This window comes from Eleutherodactylus coqui, chromosome 2, assembly GCF_035609145.1.
Source record: "Eleutherodactylus coqui strain aEleCoq1 chromosome 2, aEleCoq1.hap1, whole genome shotgun sequence".
In the NCBI taxonomy this organism is placed as follows: domain Eukaryota; kingdom Metazoa; phylum Chordata; class Amphibia; order Anura; family Eleutherodactylidae; genus Eleutherodactylus; species Eleutherodactylus coqui.
In genome coordinates, this window is record NC_089838.1 from 222,956,112 (window position 1) to 222,982,825 (window position 26,714).

The window sequence follows — 26,714 nt, forward strand, 5'->3', positions numbered from 1 at the left end:
AATTGGAAAATTGAGAGTTTAAGTGATCATTTTGCATAAAGTGTTAATGAACACTAATGTCCATTAAAGGCCCATTTACACTGGACGAATGTTAGGCAAACAATGCTCGACATTTATCCCTGTGTGTCCTCACTCCTGTGCTGCTGCACAGGAGCGAGTATTGCTGTCTCGCTCAGCATGGAGGCAGGGCGGCTGGAGGAGATTATTCTCCTCACTCTCCTCCACCACTCTCCATTTACTTTAGCAGTGGCCATTCAGTACTGAACGACTGCTGTTTACACTGAACGATCATCATTCAGGATTTTAAGCTGCATAAAGGAGAGCGAGTGAAATCTCCTTAAGCTGCCCAGGCCCCCTGCTGGCCACTCTGTGAGCAAGCCAGCGATACTCACTCCTGTGCAGCAGCACGGAAGTGAGTAAACACAGGGTTGAGTGTCGGACATCATTTGCCTGACATTCATCCAGTGTAAATGGCCCTTAACACTTAATCAGCTTTATTTGCATGTAAAAGGGCTTATGGGAGCTGTTTGCAGAGCACAGTATGTGGGCTGAGCTCTGCACACAGCTGCATTGTTCTCGCACAGGCTGTCAGCAGAATACAATGTAATCTTCCAGCACCCTCTGAGAACACAGCGTGTGGTCTGTGTTATCTCTCTGTGGTTGAACAATGGATTTTAGGTTTACTGTAAAATCATCGTTCAGCCAAAAAGTGTACGATGGCCCCGTTTACACGCAACGAATATCGCTCATCAGTGGTCATATCAACAAATTGTGAGTGATAATTGTTGCATGTAAATGGGCCTTTATATAATAACACACTAGCACTTATGCTGTTCATGTCTTTTATTTGGTATTTTGAGTAAGCATCCACAGTGCAGGAGTAAAAGTAAGTGAACCCCTGATCTTAATAACCCGTGGAATGCCTTTGGCAGCAACCATCTCTACTAAATCTTTCCTCTAGTTGTAAAAAAGATTTGCTCAATGTTGATGAGAAGTTTTCAACCATTCCTCTCTGTAAATATGTTTTAGTTCATCAATATTTCTGGGATGTCTTGTATGTACAGCCCTCTTCAGGTTATATCACTGTGTTGCGCATTAACATCAGGACTCTGATTTGCCATTTCAAAACACAAATCTTATTTTTCATAAGGCTGCCTGTACACAATGGATTTGAATTTCGCAGCAAATACTGTCCATAACATGTTACTGAAAAAGCCTTTTTCCTCTACATGACCGGAAATCAAATGCATTTTTCCACTTGTGGAGGAAAAATCACAGCATGTTCTATTTTTGCGCGGATTCTGCTTGGATGGCTTCCATTGAAGTCAATGGAAACAGTCCCACCCACAGCCCTTCTGCAATGACATTGCGGAAAGGTCACGGATTCCACATCATCGCTAGGCGATGACGTAGGAAAAGCTGATATTTGAAGAAAAAATCTGCACTGTGCATGTCCGACGGCTTTCTGTGCAGACCATCTGTAGTACAGAGAAGATAAAAGAAAAGGCAAGTATACACAGATGCCCGCTGGACACATGATTGGATTCCGTTGCGGGAGAGGAGGGGGGAGCACTGGCAGGTCTCATCGTGGAAATTTGCAGCAATCGCAGCATGCCGCGATTTAAATCCTGTGAGCGAAGAATCGCTATGATTCTCCGCTCGTGGACACCGGCGCTGCACTTTCCATAGAAATGCTATTAAAAAGCTTTACAGAGCGTAATCCGTGCATTGTGGTGTTATTTATTTACAGTATGGCAGTACTTGTTGGGAGTTGCACTTTTTATTTCTTGCCTCCGGCAGCAGAACAGCTGAGATTAGCGCTGGTTGTAAATACATGTAGAACACTTTGCTATGCAATAAACTCAGTTCAATTCTGTGATTCCGCTGATTTTGAAGCAGAGCAAGTAAGTACAATAAGTGGTTTTTCCTATGACTAATGACACATAGAACTTGACCTTTAAAAAAGAATTATCCTTTGTCTTGTTAGACTCTCAGTACTTTGTTTAGACTAATCTTTCCGTGCATTTACTTTGACCTAACCATTTGCTGCACATTTTAAGATGTTATTCTGAAGAATTATGACATCTTCAGTTTATTTTCAATTCCATTTGGTGCTCATAGATATTGACTAACACTAAAGGCTTATTCAGACAAGCGTATATCGGCCACGTTTTCATGGCTGGCTGATAAATGCATCAGTTCAGATGGATTCCAATGCATCAGTTCAGATGGCCAATTTTTCAGTGCGTAAAAATGGCTGTCCCGCAAAGATAGTGCATATGGTGCATATTCTGGCTGGCCATTTTTACACTGAAACTATCTTCCAGCCGGAATACGGCCGCCGGTCTCATAAACTTCTATGGGAGCTGCCGAAAAGGGGAGGTGGGAGGTAGTTTACCAGCCGCTCTGCTAAACTCCCCGCCCCCCTTCCCTTTCCCTCTCCGCCCTTGCCGGCTGCCCGTGTGAAGGAGTCCTAAATGCAGACTTTTTTTCTTCATTGATTGCATTTTATGAGAGAGTTAAAACTATTTTATTTTGGTTGTCTTATCGTACAGTGATACTCTCCCAGTCAACCTATGGAAGCATCTGCTACTCAGCGTATGACACTGTCATTTTGTGGGATCTAAAACCATGGCAGAAATCCAAGGCTAAGACACATATTTCTGCCATGGATTTTGCCACAGATTCACATGCGGATTTAGCCCTCTAAATGGGCAAAATCCAAATGTGGAATTTCCGTTGTGACTTTGCACGGATCCACATGAAGCAGTGAAATGTAAGTTCTTCATTTAAAATTGTGTTCATTCAAAATCCGAAACAGAAATATGTGGCTATGGCTGCATTCCCACGAACGTATATCGGCTCGGTTTTCACGCCGAGCCGATATACGTCGTCCTCATGTGCAGGGAGGGAGGATGGAAGAGCCAGGAGCAGGAACTGGGCTCCCGCCCCCTCTCTGCCTCCTCTCCGCCCCTCTGCACTATTTGCAATGAAAGGAGGCGGGACAGGGCGGAGCTAAGTTTTGAGAATTAGCCCCGCCCCCGCTCTGCCTCTCCTCATTGCAAATACTGCAGAGGGGCGGAGAGGAGGCAGAGAGGGGGCTGGAGCTCAGTTCCTGCTCCTGGCTCTTCCATCCTCCCCTCCCCCTGCACATGAGGACGACATATATCGGCTCGGCGTGAAAACCGAGTCGATATACGTTCGTGTGAATGCACCCTTAGGGCGGCTTCACACAGGTGTATGCATTTTTTATCACTGCTCAGCGCAACGTATTTATGTTATGTATGAGACTTTTTTGCATGCATATCAGCATATTTTACTGTACTTGTTCACTCATAGGTCAGGGTTTTTACACATGAGACACAAGCATGCCCTGATTTAAAGGGTTATTTAACCTAATGAGTTCCAAATGTGATATTTTTCTTGAAGAATTGTGCAGTGTATTGTTCCTCCTGTTGCACATTGCGCACGCATTTGTGCACCCCCATAGACTTCTATGGGGATCTTTCGGTGCACAAATGTGCACAAAAGTAGAGCATGCTCCGTTTTTCAGCGTGCACAAAACGTGCATGCAAAAAAAATACAAACTAAAAACTAACCCCTCAAAATCAATAATTATATTTTCTGCGTATTGCACCTGCAAATACACGCGCAGGTACGTTTGTGTGCAGCCGCCCTTAGCCGTGGATTTCTGCTGTGGTTTTACAGGCAGATTCCACCTTATGAATATACTCTAAGGGCTTATTCACATGGACGTATATCAGCCGGGGGTGAAAACCCGGGCTGATATATGTCAATGTGAATAAGCCGTAAGACCCAGGCTTCATTGTTAATACCTAAAATGTTTTACTAATAACCGGAACAAACTTTGATACAAAATATGTTCACATAAAAAATAGCTAAATTCTACGATACATAATAACAGTTTATTGTTAAAGGTCATGTACACATCAGAGTGACGTGTGTGAAGCCTGAATAATGACATGCAGGGTTTCTATATTTCGGTACTATTAAACTACAGGTGCTCCGTGTGCTGCTGGAGATGCTCTGATTGGCATCATATTATTGAAGTATTCTCTACTAGTAACAATGCTTCCAGGGAAGAATATCTCTAATATTGCATTAGATGGGACAGGGCATATATTTTTTTTTTAGATGCTCATAAATCTGACAGAAAAAAACCTATGCATGCTTCTGTCTGATATCAGAGGTACAGTATATGGTATTGACCTTCTCTAGGTATGTATTGCAGCTCCATAGATTACAGAACTGGTGTAATTTGGCCAAATACATGAGGCTGTAACAGTTACTAGACAATTTTGTTTAATTTGTCCACAAATGATGAATTGTCATAAATAAACTACATGGTAGACTGAAGTGTACATTTCCACTCAGTATCTGAATTGCTTTTGACACATAAGCAGCTTTAGCTATGTTCCAACAGAAAGTAGTGGAATAGAATTTGATGGCTTTGTGGGATTTTAGGGCAGGTGCGAGAGATTACAGAAATCTGCTGTGTAAATGTACGCTTGTGTCTACAAATGCAGCACACTGGAATCTCAAAGTATATCTGGAACGTATGCCAAGTGAGACATTTAATGCAGCACATACAACACAACATAAATGGTTCATTTAACCAACTACATCGCTCTTCAGACGTGACAAGTACCAGATGTGATGGGGAAAATATCTAATCACCTAATTTATGCTGTATTTTTTATATAAACTACTTGTGAAGAATCTGCCTTCTATCAGTTGAGCAACAGTTGAAAGCAAAGAATACGGTTCCCTTCTCCACAATGTTACATAAATTCAGATAAGTGTATCAAAAAGGAGAACACTAGACAGGTCTGTCATCGGAAATTAAAGGGGTTGTCCCGCGAAAGCAAGTGGGGTTATACACTTTTGTATGGCCATATTAATGCACTTTGTAATGTACATTGTGCATTAATTATGAGCCATACAGAAGTTATTCACTTACCTGTTCCGTTGCTAGCGTCCTCGTCTCCATGGTGCCGTCTAATTTCAGCGTCTAATCGCCCGATTAGACGCGCTTGCGCAGTCCGGTCTTCTCCCTGGTGAATGGGGCCGCTCGTGCCGGAGAGCTGGTCCTCGTAGCTCCTCCCCGTCACGTGTGCCGATTCCAGCCAATCAGGAGGCTGGAATCGGCAATGGACCGCACAGAGCCCACGGTGCACCATGGGAGAAGACCCGCGGTGCATCGTGGGTGAAGATCCCGGCGGCCATCTTGCTAAGGTAAGGAAGAAGTCGCCGCAGCGCGGGGATTCGGGTAAGTACTAAACGTTTTTTTTTTTTAACACATGCATTGGGTTTGTCTCGCGCCGAACGGGGGGCCTATTGAAAAAAAAAAAAACCGTTTCGGCGCGGGACAACCCCTTTAAGATTCGCATCTATAGGCATAACTGAGTTCCTGATCTCAAATGCAAAATCTGTAACAGGTACCCCCTCCAACTACCAGGTACCATATATAATACTGTTGTCACCTTATGTTATATAGTTTTTCAGCAGAGTTTGTGGATGAAATGTGTTAATTGGTACTGTGATATGCAGCATATTTTCTGTATGCGATTCTGAGTTAGTCGCTATGAGTGAACATAGACTTAAAAATATTTTGATGTAGAAAAAGAAACAGCATGGGGAATTTTAGGTCTCCTACAATAAAATGTTACATATGCTGTATGTACATATATTTGTATCATTTTATTTACATTGAGTTACATATATGCAAAAAGAATGACATGAAAAATCAGATGCATAATGTGCGCCCATTTATAGCCAACTTGTTCAAAGCAGACCAGAGCCTTCTGTCCTGTCTGTATGGGAACACAGTCTTAGTGAAACACGTTGATTACAGTTTACAGTCACTTGGACATCCGACAACATGGGAAAAGAAAGATATTCATGTTAAGCCTTGCAAGAATTTCTACTTGTTTTAAAAAATCTTAAAAAATAAAATTTTATTTTTTCAAATCTATTGCTTAAGTGATTTTTGGCAATACAGTATAACACTACTTGGAAGGTCACTTACAATGGGAGGCAGACAGCTACGTTATCTACAATATTATTCTGCAACCCAATATAGCATTTATCTTGTGTTTCCATGAATGTAAAATCATAATAAATACATTCCCCTAAAGGTATACCAGAGCCCACCCTCACCTAACTGCCAATGACTCCACATACTGCCGTACATAATTCTGTCATGCCGTATAGAAGCAGGGAACGCTAAGGGCTTAAACAGGTAGGTGTGATTTCGTCCCGTTATGCGGCCGTGATAATCATGGGATGATACAAAACCATTGATTTCAAAGGTTTTGTTTTTACTAGCGGTATTCTCGCCCATTAACCCTTTCCAATCCAATTTGTGTCCTGGTTTTTCTAGGGGGTTTACTCTTTTTCTGCCGTTATACAATGGCGCTATATGCTGGCTAAAGCCAGTACTGCATGAGGTGACATGTTGGATAGGCTCCGACAGCAGAGAGGCTGGCAATACACAGTAAGAGAACCTCGAGGGACGTCTTCCAACATCGGAGCTGTACAGCATTAAATCATAATGTCTTCAGATGTCAGACAGTGGATTGGAGAGGGTTAATAGTTCGGGCGAGAAAAGATAGTAGTTAATACTAGGGCAGGACCTATCTTCCCATTTTTTTTTTCAAACTTGCGCGCACTAGTGCAGATTTTGAATACTCCGACAAATAAAACAAAAACCCTAGTTCATGTGCAACTACGCTCTGTACTCAGGCCCATGTAAAGAAGCCCTAAAGTATAGTATGCTGAAGTATTCATTAGTATAGGAATAAATCTGTTAAGTGTACAAGTAACACAATGCTGCTTATGGCACTGCTGTTCACTTTTATAGCATAGTACTCTGTTGGTATCCAACAAGTCTTGGCTGTGAATGCAGTTACTGTAACCCCTATTACTATGCAACACCATACAAGCATGAAAAACATTTGGCTATACAGATTATACACTTGTAGGATATTAGTTTTGCACATGTATTGCTTAAGGGTTCCTTCAGATGAGCGTTTGCGCAAATATGCTTGCCTCAGCACTATGTATTTGCGCAATGAAAGAGGTTGATTTGCACGCAATTCGGTACATTGCAATGTACTTTTTGCGCATGCAGGGTTTTTTGCAGGGACACTACCATGCTCTCATTCAAATGGCTAGTCTAATGAGTTCCAGATGTGTTTTCTTTTTAACTGAATTGCGCATATTCTCACTTCCCATGGACTTCTATGGGGACCTTTGCTGTGCAAATACGCATAAAGATAAAGCAGGTCCTCACAGGTACAAAAAATAGGAATGGAGAACAAATCCATTGAAATCAATAGGTTCTATTCTCTGCAATTCTCGAGCATTTTTTGCATTTGTAAAAACACGAGCAAATATGTCCATCTGAAGGAGTAACACTGTGAATGTACCATTTCATAATGGTAGAATGACAGGTATATAAAATAAATACAAAAACCTGAATATGTAGGTGAATGTCACTGATTTATGGGGATTCTAAACCCTTTGATAAATCTGTTTATTTACATTATTTTCTAATATAAACCTTGTTTCAGTGTTGCAATAAATGCAGCCTGCAATATAAACAATGGGTGCTATCATTTTGGTAAAGGGGCATAAATACGTGCACACATAAATAAATAAACTTCTTTGTACTAGATGGATTAGTTCACAAATATTCTGTGTGACGTTTAGTAAACATACAGATTGTTTTTAAATAAAAAAATTGCAATTCAATTGTAAAAGAGGTCTATATGTGGTCCTGGGAATAGCCATGGCAACCAGAATGATGTAGAAAGAGAAAAGAGATTTATACTTAAAAGTGACTCGTTTCTATTCCATGACTAAATAGACTTAGTTAGGCCCACTGTCTGCGTGCGGATTTTATTTGCGGAATCCGCACATGGCACCTGCGCGAGAGATCTGCAAATCAAGCTGCCCATAGGGAAGCATTGGATGTGCCCACTTCATTTAACACCTGCGGGTTTGTTTTTATTTGATTTGCGGATGCCACGCTCGGATAATAAATCGCAGCATGCTCCATTTTACTGCGCGGATGTGCTCCATTTATATCTATGGGAGCTTATGCTCTGCAGTACATCCGCAAATACATTTTTGCTGGGAGATGGGGATGATCTGCAGTGCATCTGCGTAAATGCACACAGAAAAAAACGCAATCAATAAGAAATCAATTTATTGGCGACTCAGTGCATCTGGTGCAGAAATCTGCATGGGAAATCAGAGTGTGCAGAGGACTTGAGGCCTTAGGGCAGATTCACCCTGCCGTAGGCACAACTAGATTTCTTCTCTCTCTCTGGCAGTTCAATCTTCGCACCAGAGCGCAGGAGTTTAAAAAAAGAGGCAGGAAGATAGCGGTTGCCTGATCTTCACTGCACTATGTATTCACTACCTGCGGGGAAGATAGGGCAGGTCCTATCTTTTTCTGGCCATACATAACACAGCCAGGAAAAGAGGTGGTGAAAACGAAACCACTGAAATCCCATAGAGGTCAGTAGTTTTGTTTTGTGCCGTTATATGCAGAGGCGTAACTTGAAGCTCCTGGGCCCCAATGCAAAACCTGTAACAGGGCCCCCAACTATAATGCTTCATTCATAGTACTGGGCTCTCTTTATGGAGAAGAGAAGCCTTATGGGCCTCCTAAGGCTTCTGGGCCTGGGTACTGTAAGTGTGTATATGCTTTGATAAGGTCCTGTTCACAATGGTTTTTGCATGGCATTACAATTTTCCATTGTTCAGCTCTTCTGTAGGAGAAGAACAGGAAGTTTAACAGTGGTGTTAGATCTGTCATATGCCTGATACCAACTGCACCACATAGACCTCTGACTATAATGAGGGGCATCTGGTTTCTGTCATGGTGCCTGGCATATTACTGAAAAAAGCACTGCATGGTGTTTTATTTTGTCTGGTATTTGGCTGGAATGTACAACAGAGGCTGTTAATGGAACCTGCAATGCAGATATGAATAAGGCCTAAACATGTCTGGCAAATAAAACTGCTTCAATATGATGTTCCTCACCTTCACCTATAAGGGCGGCTGCATCCTGATGTATTTGCATCATACATTGCTTGTTTGGAATTAGTGTACGCAATAGAATCATAGAATGGTAGAGTTGGAAGGGACCTCCAGGGTCATCTGGTCCAACCCCCTGCTCAGTGCAGGATCACTAAATCATCCCAGACAGATGTCTGTCCAGCCTTTGAACACTTCCATTGAGAACTCACCACCTCCCATGGTAATCCGTTCCACTCATTAATCACCCTCACTGTTAGAAAAGTTTTTCTAATATCTAATCTGTGTCTCCTCCCTTTCAGTTTCATCCCATTGCTTCTAGTCTTTCCTTGTGCAAATGAGAATAGGGCTGATCCCTCTGCACTGTGACAATCCTTCAGATATTTGTAGACAGCTATTAAGTCTCCTCTCAACCTTCTTCTTTGCAAGCTAAATATTCCCAGATCCTTTAACCGTTCCTCATAGGACATGATTTGCAGATCGCTCACCATCTTGGTAACTCTTCTCTGAACTTGCTCCAGTTTGTTTATGTCTTTTTTAAAGTGGGGTGCCCAGAACTGGACTCAGTATTCCAGATGAGGTCTGATTAAGGAAGAGTAGAGGGGGATAATTACCTCATGTGTTCTAATGTTTCTCTTAATGCTGCATGCATCACACTGTTGATTCATGTTCAGACTGTAATCTATTAGTATATGCAAAGTATAGAACCCATTGATGTCAATGGGTTTATTCTTATTAACGTTTTGTTTGTGTGCACTTTGTGTGAATGCAAAAGGACAGGTAATGCTCTATCCTTTTGTATATTTGCGCAACAAAGGGCCTCATAGAAATTTATGGGAGTTGCGCAAATGTATGGAAGGTGATGTGCAATATGCTATGCAAAACCACAGGGAAAAGAACACATCTGGACGTCATTAGACTAAATATCCTTTTAAATCATGGCATGGTGATGTTGCACACATAAATGAACAGGGCCTGTGTGCGCAAAAACGTACAGGACTATGTGCAGACACATGCGCAAATCAGCATAGCTCACTGCGCAAATAGGTTGTGCTGAGGTGAGCAAATTTGCACATGCTCTCATCTGACGCCGACCTAATGCACAAATAGTTAATTTAGAGGGAAAGTTTACATGCAGCAGATTTATTGCAAATCAGTTTCCAAAATGTGAATGGGGTTATTTCTGCTGCATGGATTTTACAAATCTTTTTCAGATGTATGGAACAGTCATAGAACTTTTCACAACAGATCTGCCACTTGTGGCTATACCCTAAGGGCTTCTTCGGACAAGTTAATTTTTGCATGTGTCTGTGCATAGAACTGTTTTGCCCACAGAGGGCCTGTTCATATGCACGTGTGACACACACCCTGATTTCACTGAATTATGCACCGTATTATGCATTTGCGCATCTCCCATAGACTTCTATGGGGACCTTTGCTGTGCAAATATGCAAAACAATAGAGAAGGACCTATTTTTTGTGCGTTTGAGAAAAGCTTGCACAAATAAAGGAAATGAGAATGAACAATGAATTCTATTCTCTATGTTTTGCTCCCCAATTTCGGCATGCATAAATACGTCCATTTTAAGATGCCCTAAGGGTATGTTCACACATAGCAGAAATGCTATGGATTTTCCGGAGTGGAATTGGCTATGGAAAATCCACTTTTACAGTACCTGCAGTGTTGATGAGATTTCAAGAAATCTCAATTACATGCTGTGGAAAAAATCTGTACGGTAAATTGACCTGCAATGTAGATTTTAAATCTGCAACATGCTAATTAATGCTGCAGATCTTTAGTGCGGATTTAATCTCATAAAAAGGTTAAACCCATGTCAAAATCCATTATATGTGCATGTAGCTTAAGGGCGGCCTTACACGAGCATAAGTACAAAAACAATAGCACAACGTTCTTGAGCTGTGAACGTTGCGCTACTGCGCGCGTATCTGCATATTTTACTGTACTTTCTACACTGTTGGGGACTGTTCACACCCGTGCCATGATTTAAAAGAGGCCGTGCAGTCTAATTAGTACCACATGTACTATTTACTGCAAAATTGGGCAGCGTATTGCGCGAATACATGGGTTTGGGTGTACATTTGCGCACCCCTCATAGACTCCTATTGGGCCTTTGGTGCGCAAGTGTACAGTAAAATAGGGTAAAAACGAAAAGTGAGAATGAACCCATTGAATATACTCTGCATATTGTGCGCACAAATTTTAAGTGCGCAAATTGTAAGCAGCAAATGCTCTCACAAATACGCCCATTTGATTCCACCCAAGGGGGTCCTTCACATGCGTGTATTTTTCATCAGTATTTGTGATCCAAAACCAGGAGTGGGTCCAAAATATGGAAGAAATGTAAATGTTTCCTTCATACTTTCTCTCTATACTTTCCACTCCTGGTTTTCGCTCACAAAATACGGATGAAAAATACGCCCGTGTAAAGGTGCCCCTAGCTCGGGTTCCCACGGACATATTTGCATGCGCAATATGCAGATAATAGAACTCATTGTTATCTATGGGTCCCAACCCAGCGCACGAAAAAAACACAGCATGCTCTATTTAGAAGTCTATAGGGGGTGCACAAATACACGCCTGATCCCCGCGTAATGGTGCATTACACTGTGCAATCTCATGGAAAAACGAACTCACCGGGGACTTATTAGGCTGCACAGCCATTTCATTTTTGGCACAGGTGTGTTCCACGCTCCTGTAAAAGGTCCCCACCTTCACAAAAATTACAGTAAAATGCGCTAAAACGAGCGCAAAAAAGGTTGCATCATGGCGCGGAAATCTTTGTAGTATATTACAGCAGACATCATCCCTTTAGACATATGTCTTCCTACCCGCTGTAGGTATCTGACTAAATATAAGCCATACATACACAAGAATATGATTGTTTACACCAAATATATGTGCCTTCCACTAAATTACTTTTCTACATTTGATACAAATTTTCTACATACAAAAATAAGGTCATAATTAGAGATGAGCGAACACCAAAATGTTCGGGTGTTCGTTATTCGGAACGAACTTCCCGTGATGCTCGAGGGTTCGTTTCGAACAACGAACCCCATTGAAGTCAATGGGCGACCAGAACATTTTTGTATTTCGCCGATGCTCGCTAAGGTTTTCATGTGTGAAAATCTGGGCAATTCAGGAAAGTGATGGGAATGACACAGTGACGGATAGGGCAGGCGAGGGGCTACATGGTGGGCTGCATCTCAAGTTCACAGGTCCCACTATTAAGCCACAATAGCGGCAAGAGTGCCCCCCCCCCCCCCCACACTGTCAGCATAAAGATCGTCCTCCTCTGGCACAGCTGTAACAGCTGTAGCAGAGAAGAACGATGTTTGCCCATTGAATTCAATGGAACCGGCAATACAGCCGACTCCACTGAATGCAATGGGCTGCCGGCGATCGCAGGATGAATGGTCGGAAAGGGGTTAAATATATAACCCCTTTCCTGCAATTCATCCAGAAATGTGTTACACTAAAAATATATACCGGCGTATAAGGCGACGGGGCGTATAAGACGACCCCCCAACTGTCACCTTATACGCCGGTAATACAGTGGAGCAAAGAATAAAAATCATTACTTACGTTTTTAGATGATCTGCGGCGCTCCTGCAGGCTGTCACTCCCTCCTAATCCACGGCAGACAAGCTTTCTCTATGAAAGACTTTAAATCCCTGCTTCCAGAAGCACATGTGCCTTCAGCCAATCACAGCCAATGACAATGATGTCATTGAATGGCTGTGATTGGCTGTGTTTCTGGAGGCGGGGATTTCAAGGCTTGAAATCCCCGCCTCCAGAAACACAGCCAATCACAGCCATTCAATGACATCATTGTCATTGGCTGTGATTGGCTGAAGGCACGTGTCTTTCTGGAGGCAGGGATTTAAAGTCTTTCGTGGAGAAAGCAATACTCTGCCGTGGACCAGGAGGGAGTGACAGCCTGCAGGAGCGCCGCAGATCATCTAAAAACGTAAGTAATGCTTTTTATTCTTTGCTCCACTGTATTACCGGCGTATAAGGTGACAGTTGGGGGGTCGTCTTATACGCCCGGTCGCCTTATACGCCGGTATATATTTTTAGTGTAACACATTTCTGGATGAATTGCAGGAAAGGGGTTATATATTTAACCCCTTTCCGACCATTCATCCTGCGATCGCCGGCAGCCCATTGCATTCAGTGGAGTCGGCTGTATTGCCGGTTCCATTGAATTCAATGGGCAAACATCGTTCTTCTCTGCTACAGCTGTTACAGCTCTGCCAGAGAAGAAGGATTTGTCTTCTATATGTTCTCAATGGGGTCAGCGCTGCTGCCGCTGGCCCCATTGAGCGCATATAGAATGCATCCATAGCGAGCAGCGGGAGGGGCAGATTTCAATACTCGGGTGACACCTTATCTCCCCAGCCACTCACAGCAGGGGGGTGGTATAGGGCTTAAACGTTGCAGGGGGAAGTTGTAATGCCTTCCCTGTCTTTATATTGGCCAAAAAAAAGCGCTAACGTCTCAGGGAAGAAAGTTTAATTTACCAGAACACCGCATGGTGTTCGTTACGAATAACGAACATCCCGAACACCCTAATATTCGCACGAATATCAAGCTCGGACGAACGCGTTCGCTCATCTCTAGTCATAATCTTTATTCTTGGCCAATTCAGCTGTACTTTGTAACAATATATGATGATCTGTAAATAACTGTATATATAACACTGTGCTCAAGTGCTAGAGAATCAGGATAATGCAACTCTATACTGTTGAGTATTTAGAGTACATACTGTATACAACAATCAGGGTTTCAACCATAACCTACTATGCATTTCTTATGCATATTGGTGACCAGGTGGAACAAAGTCACGAACCCTCTATAGTATAGGTAATTAAATATTGAATTAATTTAAAAAAATAAAATAAATAAAAAATTATACATTAGGAAGTTACAGTCAGTTGGCACCAACCCACAGTCATGCGTGCCCCCAATGTGAGCATAGGATATCCTTTTGAGCATTGATTGTATAGAAAAGGTTCAATCAGGTGGAAAACATGGCTCCAGAAAAATACAAATTGAAGTTAAGCAAAATCTTTAGACACGGCTTCTACAAAATTTGGGGCAGACATTAAAATTCCAATAGTACAAATTATGGTAAAGATAGAAAAAGCCATAAGACACAACCGGTCTACCACAGAGGCTGCAAATTTCCACTCATTACATATCGATTCGTCTTCATCTTGATCTCTGAACCTGTTAGCAATATATCGCAGCTCTTCCAAAATCTTGCTTAAGTCATGTTCCCCGTCTGTGTGACGTGCGTGGTGGAGAAGGTTTTCATCGTGTGTTGGAGAACAGGCCATCCTGCCACATATTACTCCAGAATCAGTGGTAGGTGTGCAATGGATGCCCTCCAGACCACGAAAGCCAATGTACAGCATGTTCCCGTTACTTGACTGTTGACCACTTACAGTATTAACTTCAACACTTGTCATGCTGCATCGCCGTTGCTTATTATTATGCTGGCAGACAGGTCTGACCTTATCTTCACCTGGTCTCTTCATTCGGAGGAACCACGCACACCAGTTTAATAAAATTATTCTTGTCTGAGAAACATAAAAAAAGTAAGACGGAAAGGTTAGCAATGTTACAATAACACATCAAAGGTTACTTCAGGCTTTCTAATCAGAAAAAGCTATTGTGTTACAAGATATTGATGGACAACTGCTACAAACAAATGCTGGAATGCAATCTACACCCTAGGATTCCAGCAAGGATTTCTTACATCTTAGACCTTGAAGAACATGAGAACTAGCCTTATATTTACAGCTTAATGAACACTTGACAATGTTCAGCCATGAAAGATCAGTAGCCAAGTGCAGAATTTTAACTTCGTCATGAAATAACTATATTTTCTCTATATTTTTATATCTGTATCAGTGAAAGTTTACTCTTCTAGTCTTAAAGGGGTTGTCCCGCACCGAAACGTTTTTTTTTTTTTTTTCAATAGCCCCCCCGTTCGGCGCGAGACAAACCCGATGCAGGCATAAAAAAAACAAACCGTCCAGTACTTACCCGAATCCCCGCGCTCCGGTGACTTCTGACTTACCTTGTGAAGATGGCCGCCGGGATCTTCACCCTCGGTGGACCGCAGGGCTTCTGTGCGGTCCATTGCCGATTCCAGCCTCCTGATTGGCTGGAATCGGCACACGTGACGGGGCGGAGCTACGAGGAGCCGCTCTCTGGCACGAGCGGCCCCATTCAGAAGACAGAAGACAGGACTGCGCAAGCGCGTCTAATCGGGCGATTAGACGCTGAAGATTAGACGGCACCATGGAGACGGGGACGCCAGCAACGGAACAGGTAAGTGAATAACTTCTGTATGGCTCATAATTAATGCACAATGTACATTACAAAGTGCATTAATATGGCCATACAGAAGTGTATACCCCCACTTGCTTTCGCGGGACAACCCCTTTAACTTTCTTGCCTCTTTCAGTGAAATAACCGTCTTCAAAAATTCAAAAACTATCAGTCAGGCTGTCTGATTAGTTTTTCGTCTCTATTCATACTACTGTCTATGGCTTCTGTTCATAATGGAGACATGACAGCTATTCCAGATCTGTTTTCAATACCAGCAGATCCTAATGGACCCTTATAATTTTAGTGGAGTCCATCAGGGTTTCAGAGTTTTTGCCATCAAAAATACCTGAATACCCAATGGAAATCCTAGGGACTCCATTAACATAAAAGTTGACAGTTTGATATGTCAAGTAAAATTTCAAAATTGAGTAATGCATTATGTTTGGGCATCATTAAAAGGAGTTCTTTCATCATGGCCGAACACAGCCACAATGGGAATACCTCTGTATGAGGTGACTGGCAGGAAGTATAATGCCCGAGCGTGGCTGTGCTACACTATTTCTGTAACTTTCATAGAAGTGAATGAGCTATGATGTTTCAGTTGTTTTGGTAATTCCTATATAGCCAGGCTGGGGGCCATGGAGGGCAGAGCTCTAGGTAGTTACAGGTGGGACCTGCATCTATTAGACTTTTATGGTATCTCCTGAAAGGTGGTAATACACCTTTAAGGCTTTGCTAAAAGTTCTTTCAATTTTCAGTTTTTTTCTATACCATTAAAGCATAAAAATGAAAATTATAGTGCTGTTTCCATCATATGATGGGCACCAGCAGTGCTTGACACAACCCATTTACTTTTAATGGGGTCAGTTGAGTTTCACCACAGGGTCCATCATTTTCATAGGCTGCAAGCTGCGCTATTCTTCCTATTACAGTAGATTGACTTTCCTGATGGAAGTGTGAGCGGAGCCTAAGCAATGTGTTAGTTCTAGAAAATATTTATGCAAGCCAGAAAATAAACAGGGTTACTATTTAATCTTGGAAGCACAAGGACAAATAGACGTTGGGAATATAGAAAAGTGTAATGAAGTCAAGGTCTGCAGTCAGGAATCTTCATCCATAGTCACATTACTGATGCCATTCCTAAGATAAAGCATCTCATTATTCAGTTTTAACATCTATTTCCAAACTCACAGGCTAAGCTTTTGCTTGCAGTGAATATTAAGATTTCTGTAAAAGCAATAGATGGAGACAGTCTGTGCAGCCTTTCAAGAAACAAAGTGGAACTTGGCATTTGGAAAAAAATAGTTACAGAGTATACAGAGAAAAAATATTTCCTTTTCCATCAGAGCAGTAGTATAACTATTGCATGCTTTGTGGCTGCCTGGGAAGGATCAGTGAGTAGGTGGCAGTGACTGGCATTCAAAAGATTAATGCTGATATATGTAATTCTATGCCACATTGACAGTTCCAGTTCTATAAGATTTTCATTTTGGGCTATGGTTTTTATGCACTCAATGCATTTAGCCGTCGTATTACTCAATAGTTTGAATATTGATTTGAAGGAAGCAATTTACATTACATTATAATCACTGTACCATGCAGTACAGAAATTAAAACCTAATCATCACTAAAGGTTCCTGTTAACATATGGATCTGGGTTGTTAAGCTACCTGTTCATAAGTTTTATTCATCTTTTAAACTGTTTGCATTATGATTAATGCACATACTAACTGCTACCAATCACTCCAAGGTCACTTTCAGAAGAGCGCTTTTTATTCCATACTATGTCCATGTTCAGAGAACTGTAATACAGGGCTAATATAAATTTATAGAACCAATCACATGGTCATATTATTTTACATCCGTTTTTTGAAAATGCAGCAGGATCTATATTTTGCATTATTGCCTCCGTATTTGGTACCCTCAAGAATGAAATGAACCTCGGAGCAGGGCTCTTGCATCAGTGGAGAATATGAAAGGTCTGAAGGAGGTCAAGAGGGATGTCCTATTGGCGTTGTCTCTCTTCCCAATTTTTGTTTTTTTTAAAAACTTCATAAAAATTCATACATTGATTTGAAGGAATGCTGCCATCCAATAGGTGGCGCTACAAAGGTATTGTTCCATATCCCTTATGTGCAGTTTGAAGGAGAGATAACACACATCATAAAACTGTCACATTCCTTAGCAGTGGACTTATTAAGTATACTTACCTCACTGCTTATCTTGTCTGGTATTGTTTTAAGTGCCATCAGTCTCTGCATTTGTGTGTGTGTGTATGTATGTATATATATATATATATAATCTTATCCAAATCAGTTTCATTAAGCCTGAGGAAGGGTCCTTAGAAGATCCGAAAACTCGCTATAATATCATGTATAATTTTGTTAGCTATTAGAAGGTATCACATCTACAAGATTACTTGGTTTCTCTTACTGAGAACAATCACACTTTGCCTCTGTATTTGTATTCTTTTCTATTCTATACAATCAGTACTTTCCCAATCGGAGGCAAATACAAATGAAAAATTGATAACATATGGATATAATGTCTTTTGAAACAGGTCCTTCATACAGATCCATATTAAGGGCTCGGTCACACGGGCGTCTTTTGGTCCGATCTGCAGACGCGCTTGCGATCTGCAGATATATAGACCCAATGCATCCCAATGGGAGCAGGCACATGTCCGTTTTTTATGCGGAGGTGCGATAAATTATAGGACACAACGATTCACAGAATGCGCCTATCTGCGTTTTGCGAATTGTTGTGTTCTATATATGCGCTCAATGGGGCCGGCGGCAGCAGCGCCAACCCATTGCGAACATATACTAAAGATTGTTCTCCTCTGCCACAGCTGTGCCACAACTGTGGCAGAGAAGAACAATGTTCTCCCATTGAAGTCAATGGAGCCGGCAATACAGCCGGCTCCATTGAAAGCAATGGGCTGCCGGCAAGCGCTGTATGAATTTTCGGGGAAGGGCTTAAGATATAAGCCCTTCCCTGAAAAGCATCCTGCAAATGTGTAAAAATAAAAAGAAGTATACTCACCTTTTTTCTGCAGCCAGAGTTCAGCCGCGTCCGGCCGGCAGTATTCCTGTACTGCTCTCTGTAGTATTCAGCAGGCGGGGATTTAAAATCACCGCCTGCTGAATGGGCTGCCTCTGATTGGTCACAGCCCTCACCAATCAGAGGCAGCTCTCACTCACCCATTCATGAATTCATGAATGGGTGAGTGAGTGCTGCCTCTGATTGGCTGAGCGCAGGGACCAATCAGAGGCAGCTCTCAGCTATTGAATGACAGGTGCAGATTTTTCAGCGAATCATCGGCCCCGGTCACGCTATTTGCGGATGCGCATCAGTTATCCGCAAATCGTGGGAAAAAATGCCCGGGTGCTATTAGACAATGTAACTCTTTTCCGAGTCCTGTGTGTTTCCCTCTCCCATAAACTTGTATAGGAAAATTCTGCAAAGAGTCAGATTTTTGTGCCATGTGCCAATTTCAGAGGAGGACATTGCTGGATCTTGGGAGCAGGTGAGCATAAAAAATGGCTCACCTGGTTCTCTGTCACCTTCCCGCACCATTACTAGATGCATGGTGTTGCGGGGATATGACAGGTTCCCTTAAAAACTGATTTTTACTTGACTTCCCATGTAGGAGATGTTTTTCAACTAAAAAATGCCATAAAACCGTATCCAAAGATGTGTTACACTGTACCCAACATGTTAGCAATGTCACTCTCTGCAATGCAATGCAAAGCAATGACACCAGGCACCTAAAGACATAGTGAAGACTGATATCTTTATCATCATTCTAAACCAATATGTTCTTATGGAAAGTAGAAGAAATTGATTGGGTCTGACAACAAATTCACAGTTCTTCTCAGTTCTTTTTTTCGTGCATGCGGTTCTGGTGGGCGCAAAAAATAGGACCTGCTCTATTTTGTGCACAAAATATTCATAGGGCTTAAACAGGCAAATGTGTTTGCACACGTTTTTGCACACATGAAACTCATACCCATAGAACGTGATGAAGCAAACCCATTGATTTCAATTGGTTTGTTCTTATGAGTGTGTTTATTCCACGTAATTCCTGTGCACGAGAAAAGATAGGTCTTGCCTGCCTTTCTACATTTTATGCAAAAAAGCTGCCATACAAGTTTACAGCGGGTTAAAAAATGAAAGAAAAGGGGGTGACCCTGCCGAGAACACAGGGAAAAAACAGTGGGTCCCTATTAGGCTTTAATAGGGAGCATCACGCAAGTGTGAACTGGCATAGCGAGTGCAAAATTTACCGTACTAATCGTGCCTAAGTATTGCCATCTCCAAACCTTGTTAATGCGCAAATATGTACCGTTGTGGCGAGCGTATTTGCACATACGTTCATCTGTCAAAGCCTTTACTAGGCCATTTTCATGACAAATCCCCACAAAATCTGCATGCAAGACATAGTGCAGTAGTTGTACATGCACAAACTGTTCCTATTCAGTCTGAGCATAGACTTATGAATGTATAAATCAGAACTTTGATTCATCCAAAAAACAAATTGTGCTTTTGCTTCAGCCTACGGACAGATGAACAAAGGTACTAAAGATTTTTATTGTACATTTTAGACTTTATGATTCCTTAAAAACACACAACTTTAGGGTTGCCCATAGTTTTATAGTATGACTCATCTAGAGAACCAGCTGGGTACAGCATAATAATTAGGCTAGAAGGGTCACACGGTTTTCAGCCCACTGAAAATATACTAGAGACAAACGCAAGCGTATGCCATTTCAGGGTAAATAATTGCAATTAAGCTCTTTTACCCTTCAAAAATATTTAGAATTGCAGGTGCTTGTGTCTGATAGGAGAGGGACTCACATGTAGCAGGAAATCCCCTCCTCTGATCCAAATTCAGCCTCACAGTGAACTACATAGCTACATCCACATGTCAGACATGCAGATTTTGTCTCGCATTTACAAATGGCGAAATTCCGTTACCAATCTGTGTCAAAATCTGCATGTCAGACATGCAGAATCAGGTGTGGATTTTCCGTGGCAGAATATTCTTCCACTTGTCAAAGCACCCAAAGGGCGGCTTAAGGGTTTATTCACACAGGTGTATATTGGCCAGGTTTTCACGCCCGGCTGATATACGCTGCCCCTCTGATGTATTGGCTTAAAATGCATCAGTGCACAGAGACGCTGCTAAACTCCCTCCCACCTCCTTTCTGGGCAGCTAGCATAGGCTCCCATAGGAGTCTCAGGCGCTTTTATGCCAGCTCTCATTGAAATAAAAGCAAGCTGTGCCTGCAGTTACAAGTGTCGGCCACTACACAAAAGTCGGAGCAGAGACTTCCGCTGCTTCAGCTCCGACCTCTGTGCATTTGCAGCGCTGACAGCATGCACTGGCTCAGCTGATCTGTCGGGGTCTCGAGCGACAGACCCCGGCCAATCAACTATTTTGATGATAGGTCATCAATAGTATTTCCCTGGAAAACCCCTTTGATGAAAGGTGATATTCCCTTCTCGCAGAATAGAATGATTATTTAAACCAAAATTAGGGCAAATTGTCTTTTTTTTCCTGCATTTCACGCAATGTAACTCCTTCCCTTTTTCTCTTGTTTTAAGCTGCCAAAGGCTTCTATGGCAGCTTTCTGCGTAACACGGACCATGATAGCGCAGGGTCTATCTTTTCTGACATGCAGAATGTGCGAACAAGAAACATGCTCGTGAGAACGAACTTATTGGAACCAATGGCTTTGCTTTGTCACGTTTTACGGGGCGTGTATTTCACCACGCAAAAATCTTCACAAACACATTCATCTGTTTAGGCCCTTATGATGATTTTTTTTGTAGTTATATTAAATTCCTCCTACAAGTTAATTATTCTGTGTGCAGAGCCTTCCCAATATCAGCGCTCACGTCTTATTTCTTCATCAGGACCAATAAGTTTCCCCAGTGTGACTGTAGCTCTACTTTGTTACTTTGAAGTCAGTGTACTGACAATTTACGACAGAGTTCCAGTTGTGCTCCGACAGCGATTGGATTAATTTTAAATCAAACCACACATATGAAATTGCTTGTTTTAGCATAAAAATATGACACATCTTTCCGTAAATCAAAGTGACAGGAGTTCACAGAGCAAAATTAATTTGCAAGGATTTGTATTAAAAAGTTGAGCATAATCCAATCAACAGGAATAAGTTATAGTTTCTAGAGGTACTTCACTTTATTGGCATCAATTTAAAAGTTACAGCAAGGTGGGTGCGATCAGAGGAAAGGCGAGAGCCACTTCATGCTAGCTGCCCTGTATCTGGAAGAAGCCGTCACAATGAAACTTGAGTTGGCTTTGAATATTACTGTTTGCTACATTGACTATTCGTTTCATGCTTTATATACATGCTTTTACATTTTTATGTGTTTTAATATCTGGGCTTCCAGACTAACAACATTGCTTTCATATAGTGGATCCGGATTAGGCAGCGAGAATTCTCGCTGCGGGACCCGACCCGAGCCCCTGCAGAGAGCAGCACGTACTCACTTGCGCCCCTCAGCTCCGGCTCTTTCATGTGCCGGCTGCCGGGCAGCAGGCACATGCGCAGAGCGGAGCCAGCGGCCGGTGAGTGACGTTTCTGTGCGGGGCTCTGCGAGCCCCGCACAGAATTAGTACATGCCACGGTTTGTTTGCCACGCGGGATTTCACGCGGACAAACCGTGGCCGTCTGCCTAGGATTGCGCTTGCTAACGCAATCCTATGGCAGCTTCCAAGGGCGGAAATTCCACGGGAAATCCTGCCCAGAATTTCCGCCCATCTGCAGGTGGCCTTAAAGTGGTGATTTTAGTAGTGGGAACTTCTGGCCTGTTTATCACTTCTAAGGAACCAAAGAGGGAAGAATATAAAAGTAGTAAAAAAAAATTAAACCTCCATAAATGTGTTAAAACTTTAAAACTCCATAAAAGAAAAAAAAAACAACTTAAAAACAATTCTAGAGTTACAGTTATTTGCTACTCCTAAAAAGCGGCATAAAAATGAGCAAAGCGTTCACCTCAGACCAAAATGGTACCAATAAAATGTAGACGTCCAACAAATAAATAAGTCTTCATACCGCTCTTTCGCTGAAAAAATAAAAATGTTCTGGGTCTTGCGCCGACAGACAAACTATTTGATTTTCTAAGTGTTTTTAGTGTACAAAAGCAGTAACTAATAACAAAACTTGTTATTGTCATTAGAGATGAGCGAGTATACTCGCTAAGGCACATTACTCGAGCGAGTAGTGCCTTAGCCGAGTATCTCCCCGCTCGTCTCTAAAGATTCGGGGGCTGGCGGGGGGCGGGGGAGAGCGGGGAGGAACGGAGGGGAGATCTCTCTCTCCCTCTCTCCCCCACCCGCTCCCCCCTGCTCACTCCCGCAACTCACCTGTCACCGGTGCCGGCCCCCGAATCTTTAGAGATGAGTGGGGAGATACTCGGCTAAGGCACTACTCGCTCGAGTAATGTGCCTTAGCGAGTATACTTGCTCATCTCTAATTGTCATTATTGTTCTGATCCAGAGAATAAAGTTTTCTGGGTTTTTTTACCGCACAGTGAACGCCAATACGACAAAATCCCCACAAAAATATGGTGGAATTTTTGTTTTTTTTATACATCCCCCCACCCCCAAAAAATTAAGAAAAGTTTTGCAACGCATTACACGTATCCCAAAGTGGTGCAATTGAAAAAAAAAAATGTCCCATAAAAAACAAGCCATAATATAGCTATGTAGACAAAAGAAATCTAAGCGTTATGGCACTTTCAAAACAACACTGAAAAAACTAAGAAAATATCTTGGTTATTAAGGTACAAAATAAGCCAGTCACTAAGGGGTTAACGCACAGTCCAAGGTATGGAAGGCAGGAAAGATGGTGTAATCACTCTTGGCATGGCTGAGGTAAGGGGTGTATCCCCTATTGGCTGTTTCGGGTATTACAGCTCACCACTTGTTGCTTGAATGGGGTTAAGTTGTTATACCAGGAACAACTAACTGTATGTACAAGATTATTGGCGTTTCTGGAAATCTAGACCTCTGTCTCCAGGCTCATACAATCCTATTAAATTCAATCTTATAGATAATAGTTTCAGGATTTATAATGAAATGCACTTTTGTATATCCAGTGTAAATAAATGAACATATGCTGATTAATACTTGTATCTACTAAGCATTAGCAGGCATCATCATAGCAGATCCAAACCCACAGTGCTTATTTCCATATTGTGAGACAGAAACAACGTCTGTTCGGAGTTCTGGTGTTTGCAGTATACTTAGTTGTAAAGCTTACAAATGTCAGTGTAAATGTTTTCATACATGAACAGAATGCAGGATACTTAAAATTATACTGTACTAGTTAAAATTATTCTGCACATGCTGATTTTCCTTCCTGTTTGTAAGCAAGTCATTTTTAATTGCACTTACAACCACATGAGCTTTAGAAATACTCTAACCCCATGCTGCATCTTACAATCAGTATACAAGAGGCAATTTGAAGACACATCAGGAGCAAAAGTGTTTCCAATGGATTTACAAATATGCTTGACTTAGGCAAAGCTAGAGTCATGTTTCTATTAATATTTCAAGATACCTTCCAACAAGGAAACAATGTCTCTTCTCTCGACCCGACCCCTTCCCACTCTACCAACTGCAGCGTTACAAAAATTGATAGCCAAACCTCATAATCCATACTGGAGGACCGGCCATGACTCTTCATCCTACTGGTACTACAAGGTATAGTAAGTTAGGAGGGGTAGTGTTTGTCCTTGTAGAGAGCGCCACGTAGGCATAAGGAGACTTCTAGGCCATGCAATGCTCTCCTGGGAAATCTGGTATGTAAATTGTAAATGGTACAATGTCTCTACAGCTCCATCTTGTGAAAGGTAGCCTATAAGTCAATGTCCAACCTCCTAACAGGCCTTGGAACATGAGTAAGATTACAAGCCAAACCAGAATGTTCTCCAAAAGGAAACGATAACCATAGAAGGTTGGACATTGCCACCCAGTGGAAGGTAGCTTCCCTGTAATTCACTGCACAGGCATTGTACCAACTCCCATTTCAAATTTCCCAGAGGAGCATTGCATGGCTTTATAAGCTTCCTCACACCTACTAGTCAGTGTATACCCCTTTCGACCCATATCACAGGCCTCTCACCCAGCCAACCAGAAAACCTACTGCCCACTGATGAGGGGCAAGAACCATAAAATAGCTACATGTAAATGGTTGTCTTTTCCATTAGGAGAAGATTTTGATTTGGCTTATATCCTTATTCATGTTGTAAGAAATGTTAGAAGGTTGGACACTGACTTATAGAGAAGCTACCTTCCAAGAGATGGTGCTGCAGATGCATTATTCCATCACTCAGTTGCATACTATGTTATAATGAGTGACTTTGCCTTGTCTTCAAAGGGGTGTCGTGTCTCCTTAAGGAGAGCACCCAAAAAGTGTGTGGAGACACTACACCCTTTTTGAGTGCTCTCCTTAAGGAGACACAACACCCCTCCTGACCCACGACATAGGCCTCTCACAAACTAAGCCAGAAGCCTGCTCCACACTGATGAGGGGCAATCACTCTGAAACAGCCAGGTTTCCTATTCCCATTCATTGTTAAGACTTGTTATAAAGTCACTTTGATTTGAAGGAATGCTGCCATCTAATAGATGGTGCTGTAGAGGTATTTTTCCATCTTCCTTAGTTGCATGTCTTCAAAGGAATAGAAAGATCAAGAAAAGTCAGTCACTGGTGGTGGATTGCTGGCAGACAACTGGCCACATTTATTTAAGTGCTGCTTAGTAAGTAAAGCACTAATTACAATTGGAAACCTATATTTGCACAAAAGTTTCACTTTAATCATATAATCATAGAATGGTAGAGTTTGAAGGGACCTCCAGGGTTATCAGGTCCAACCCCCTGCTCAGTGCAGGATCACTAAATAATCCCAGACAGATGTCTGTCCAGCCTTTGTTTGAACACTTCCATTGAAGGAGAACTCACCCCCTCCTGTGATAAACTGTTCCACTCATTGATCACCCTCACTGTCAGAAAGTTTTTTCTAATATCTAATCTGTGTCTCCTCCCTTTCAGTTTCATCCCATTGCTTCTAGTCTTCCCTTTAATAAATCTCTAATAGATCTCTAAACAAAAATTGCAGATATAGCGAAGTTTAACTTGACATTGTAAATAACATGCAATGTGTTATATGTCAAGTTAAAGTTTACTACATATGTACATAGTCACAATCTGCATTTTAAAGTATACATAAATTTAAGAACATACCCATTTTGGCATTTTTCCTCCATGTGGGTCATGATGATGATACTGCAGGACAATAACCGTTACAACCACTGACAAACCCACAATTATCATTGTACTGGCAAAGTACTGTGCTGCAAAACATAACATAATAATCGAAGACTATAATAAATACATATGCTTTTATATGCAAACTATTTTATCATATTATATACAAGGTCATTTTTTTTTTTGCTCACTAAAAGGCCAATAGATCGTCAATAGCTGTCAACTGAATGCTTGTAAATCAGCTGACAGCTATTGAATGTCCATGGGCCCTTTAGTGAATAGCCCATAGACCTTCCATATTTTCCTATCCAATCTACATCATTGTGCATCTATCTGCCTGTTTATCTACATAGTTAAATAATATTACCTATTAACGGAACTGAATCGGATCTGGCTGGCGTTATCACCATCACTAGCAACAGCTATTTTCCCCCTAACCTCCCTTGATCGAACTGTGCTTGCATGTGTTCTCAATGGGGAGTGGGGAATAAGCTGCTGCCAAGACACGTCTGACGGTGACTTATTCTCCCTTAAGAACAAAGGATCGGGCATTTACTGAAGCGAAGAAGTCCAAATATTCCAATTGTAACAAGAATGCAAAAATGTATCTGCATTTCAGCCATCTGAAAACTACCATAAGCCGACTAAAGCATTGCAATATATGATAGGAATTTCAGATATTCACACTCTCTAATGAAAGCACCATAGCAGCAAATTGCAATGCAAATGCCCTGTAATGCAATGCAAATCCAATCTAACATTTCTGTACCTGCTTCATGGCTCAATATGCAACACATCACATCATTACTGAATTTTTCTATGTTTCCTAGAGACATCGAAAATTGGGTATCACTTTTAATCTGTATTATGCTGAATGACTACAGAAAAAAAAACACAATACCGAAGTATCATTTAATTATCATTAAAATGAATTTTTGCTCAGCTGTTCATGGCCAGTTCCATATTTTCCTAT

General features: G+C 41.7%; 1 protein-coding gene across 2 annotated transcripts in view; it reads right to left on the minus strand.

The window, feature by feature from the left end:
* Nucleotides 1-14,016: 14,016 nt before the first annotated feature.
* The window catches only part of CHRNA7 (cholinergic receptor nicotinic alpha 7 subunit), a 205,120-nt gene continuing 192,422 nt past the window's right edge, over nucleotides 14,017-26,714 (minus strand). For both annotated transcript variants that reach the window (XM_066589960.1, XM_066589961.1), the window contains exons 9-10: nucleotides 25,718-25,827; nucleotides 14,017-14,677 (exon numbers count right to left, since the gene is read on the minus strand). In XM_066589960.1, the coding sequence (XP_066446057.1) occupies nucleotides 14,153-14,677; nucleotides 25,718-25,827 (635 nt within the window). In that variant the 3' untranslated portion in view covers nucleotides 14,017-14,152. The remainder of the gene's footprint in view (nucleotides 14,678-25,717; nucleotides 25,828-26,714) is intronic.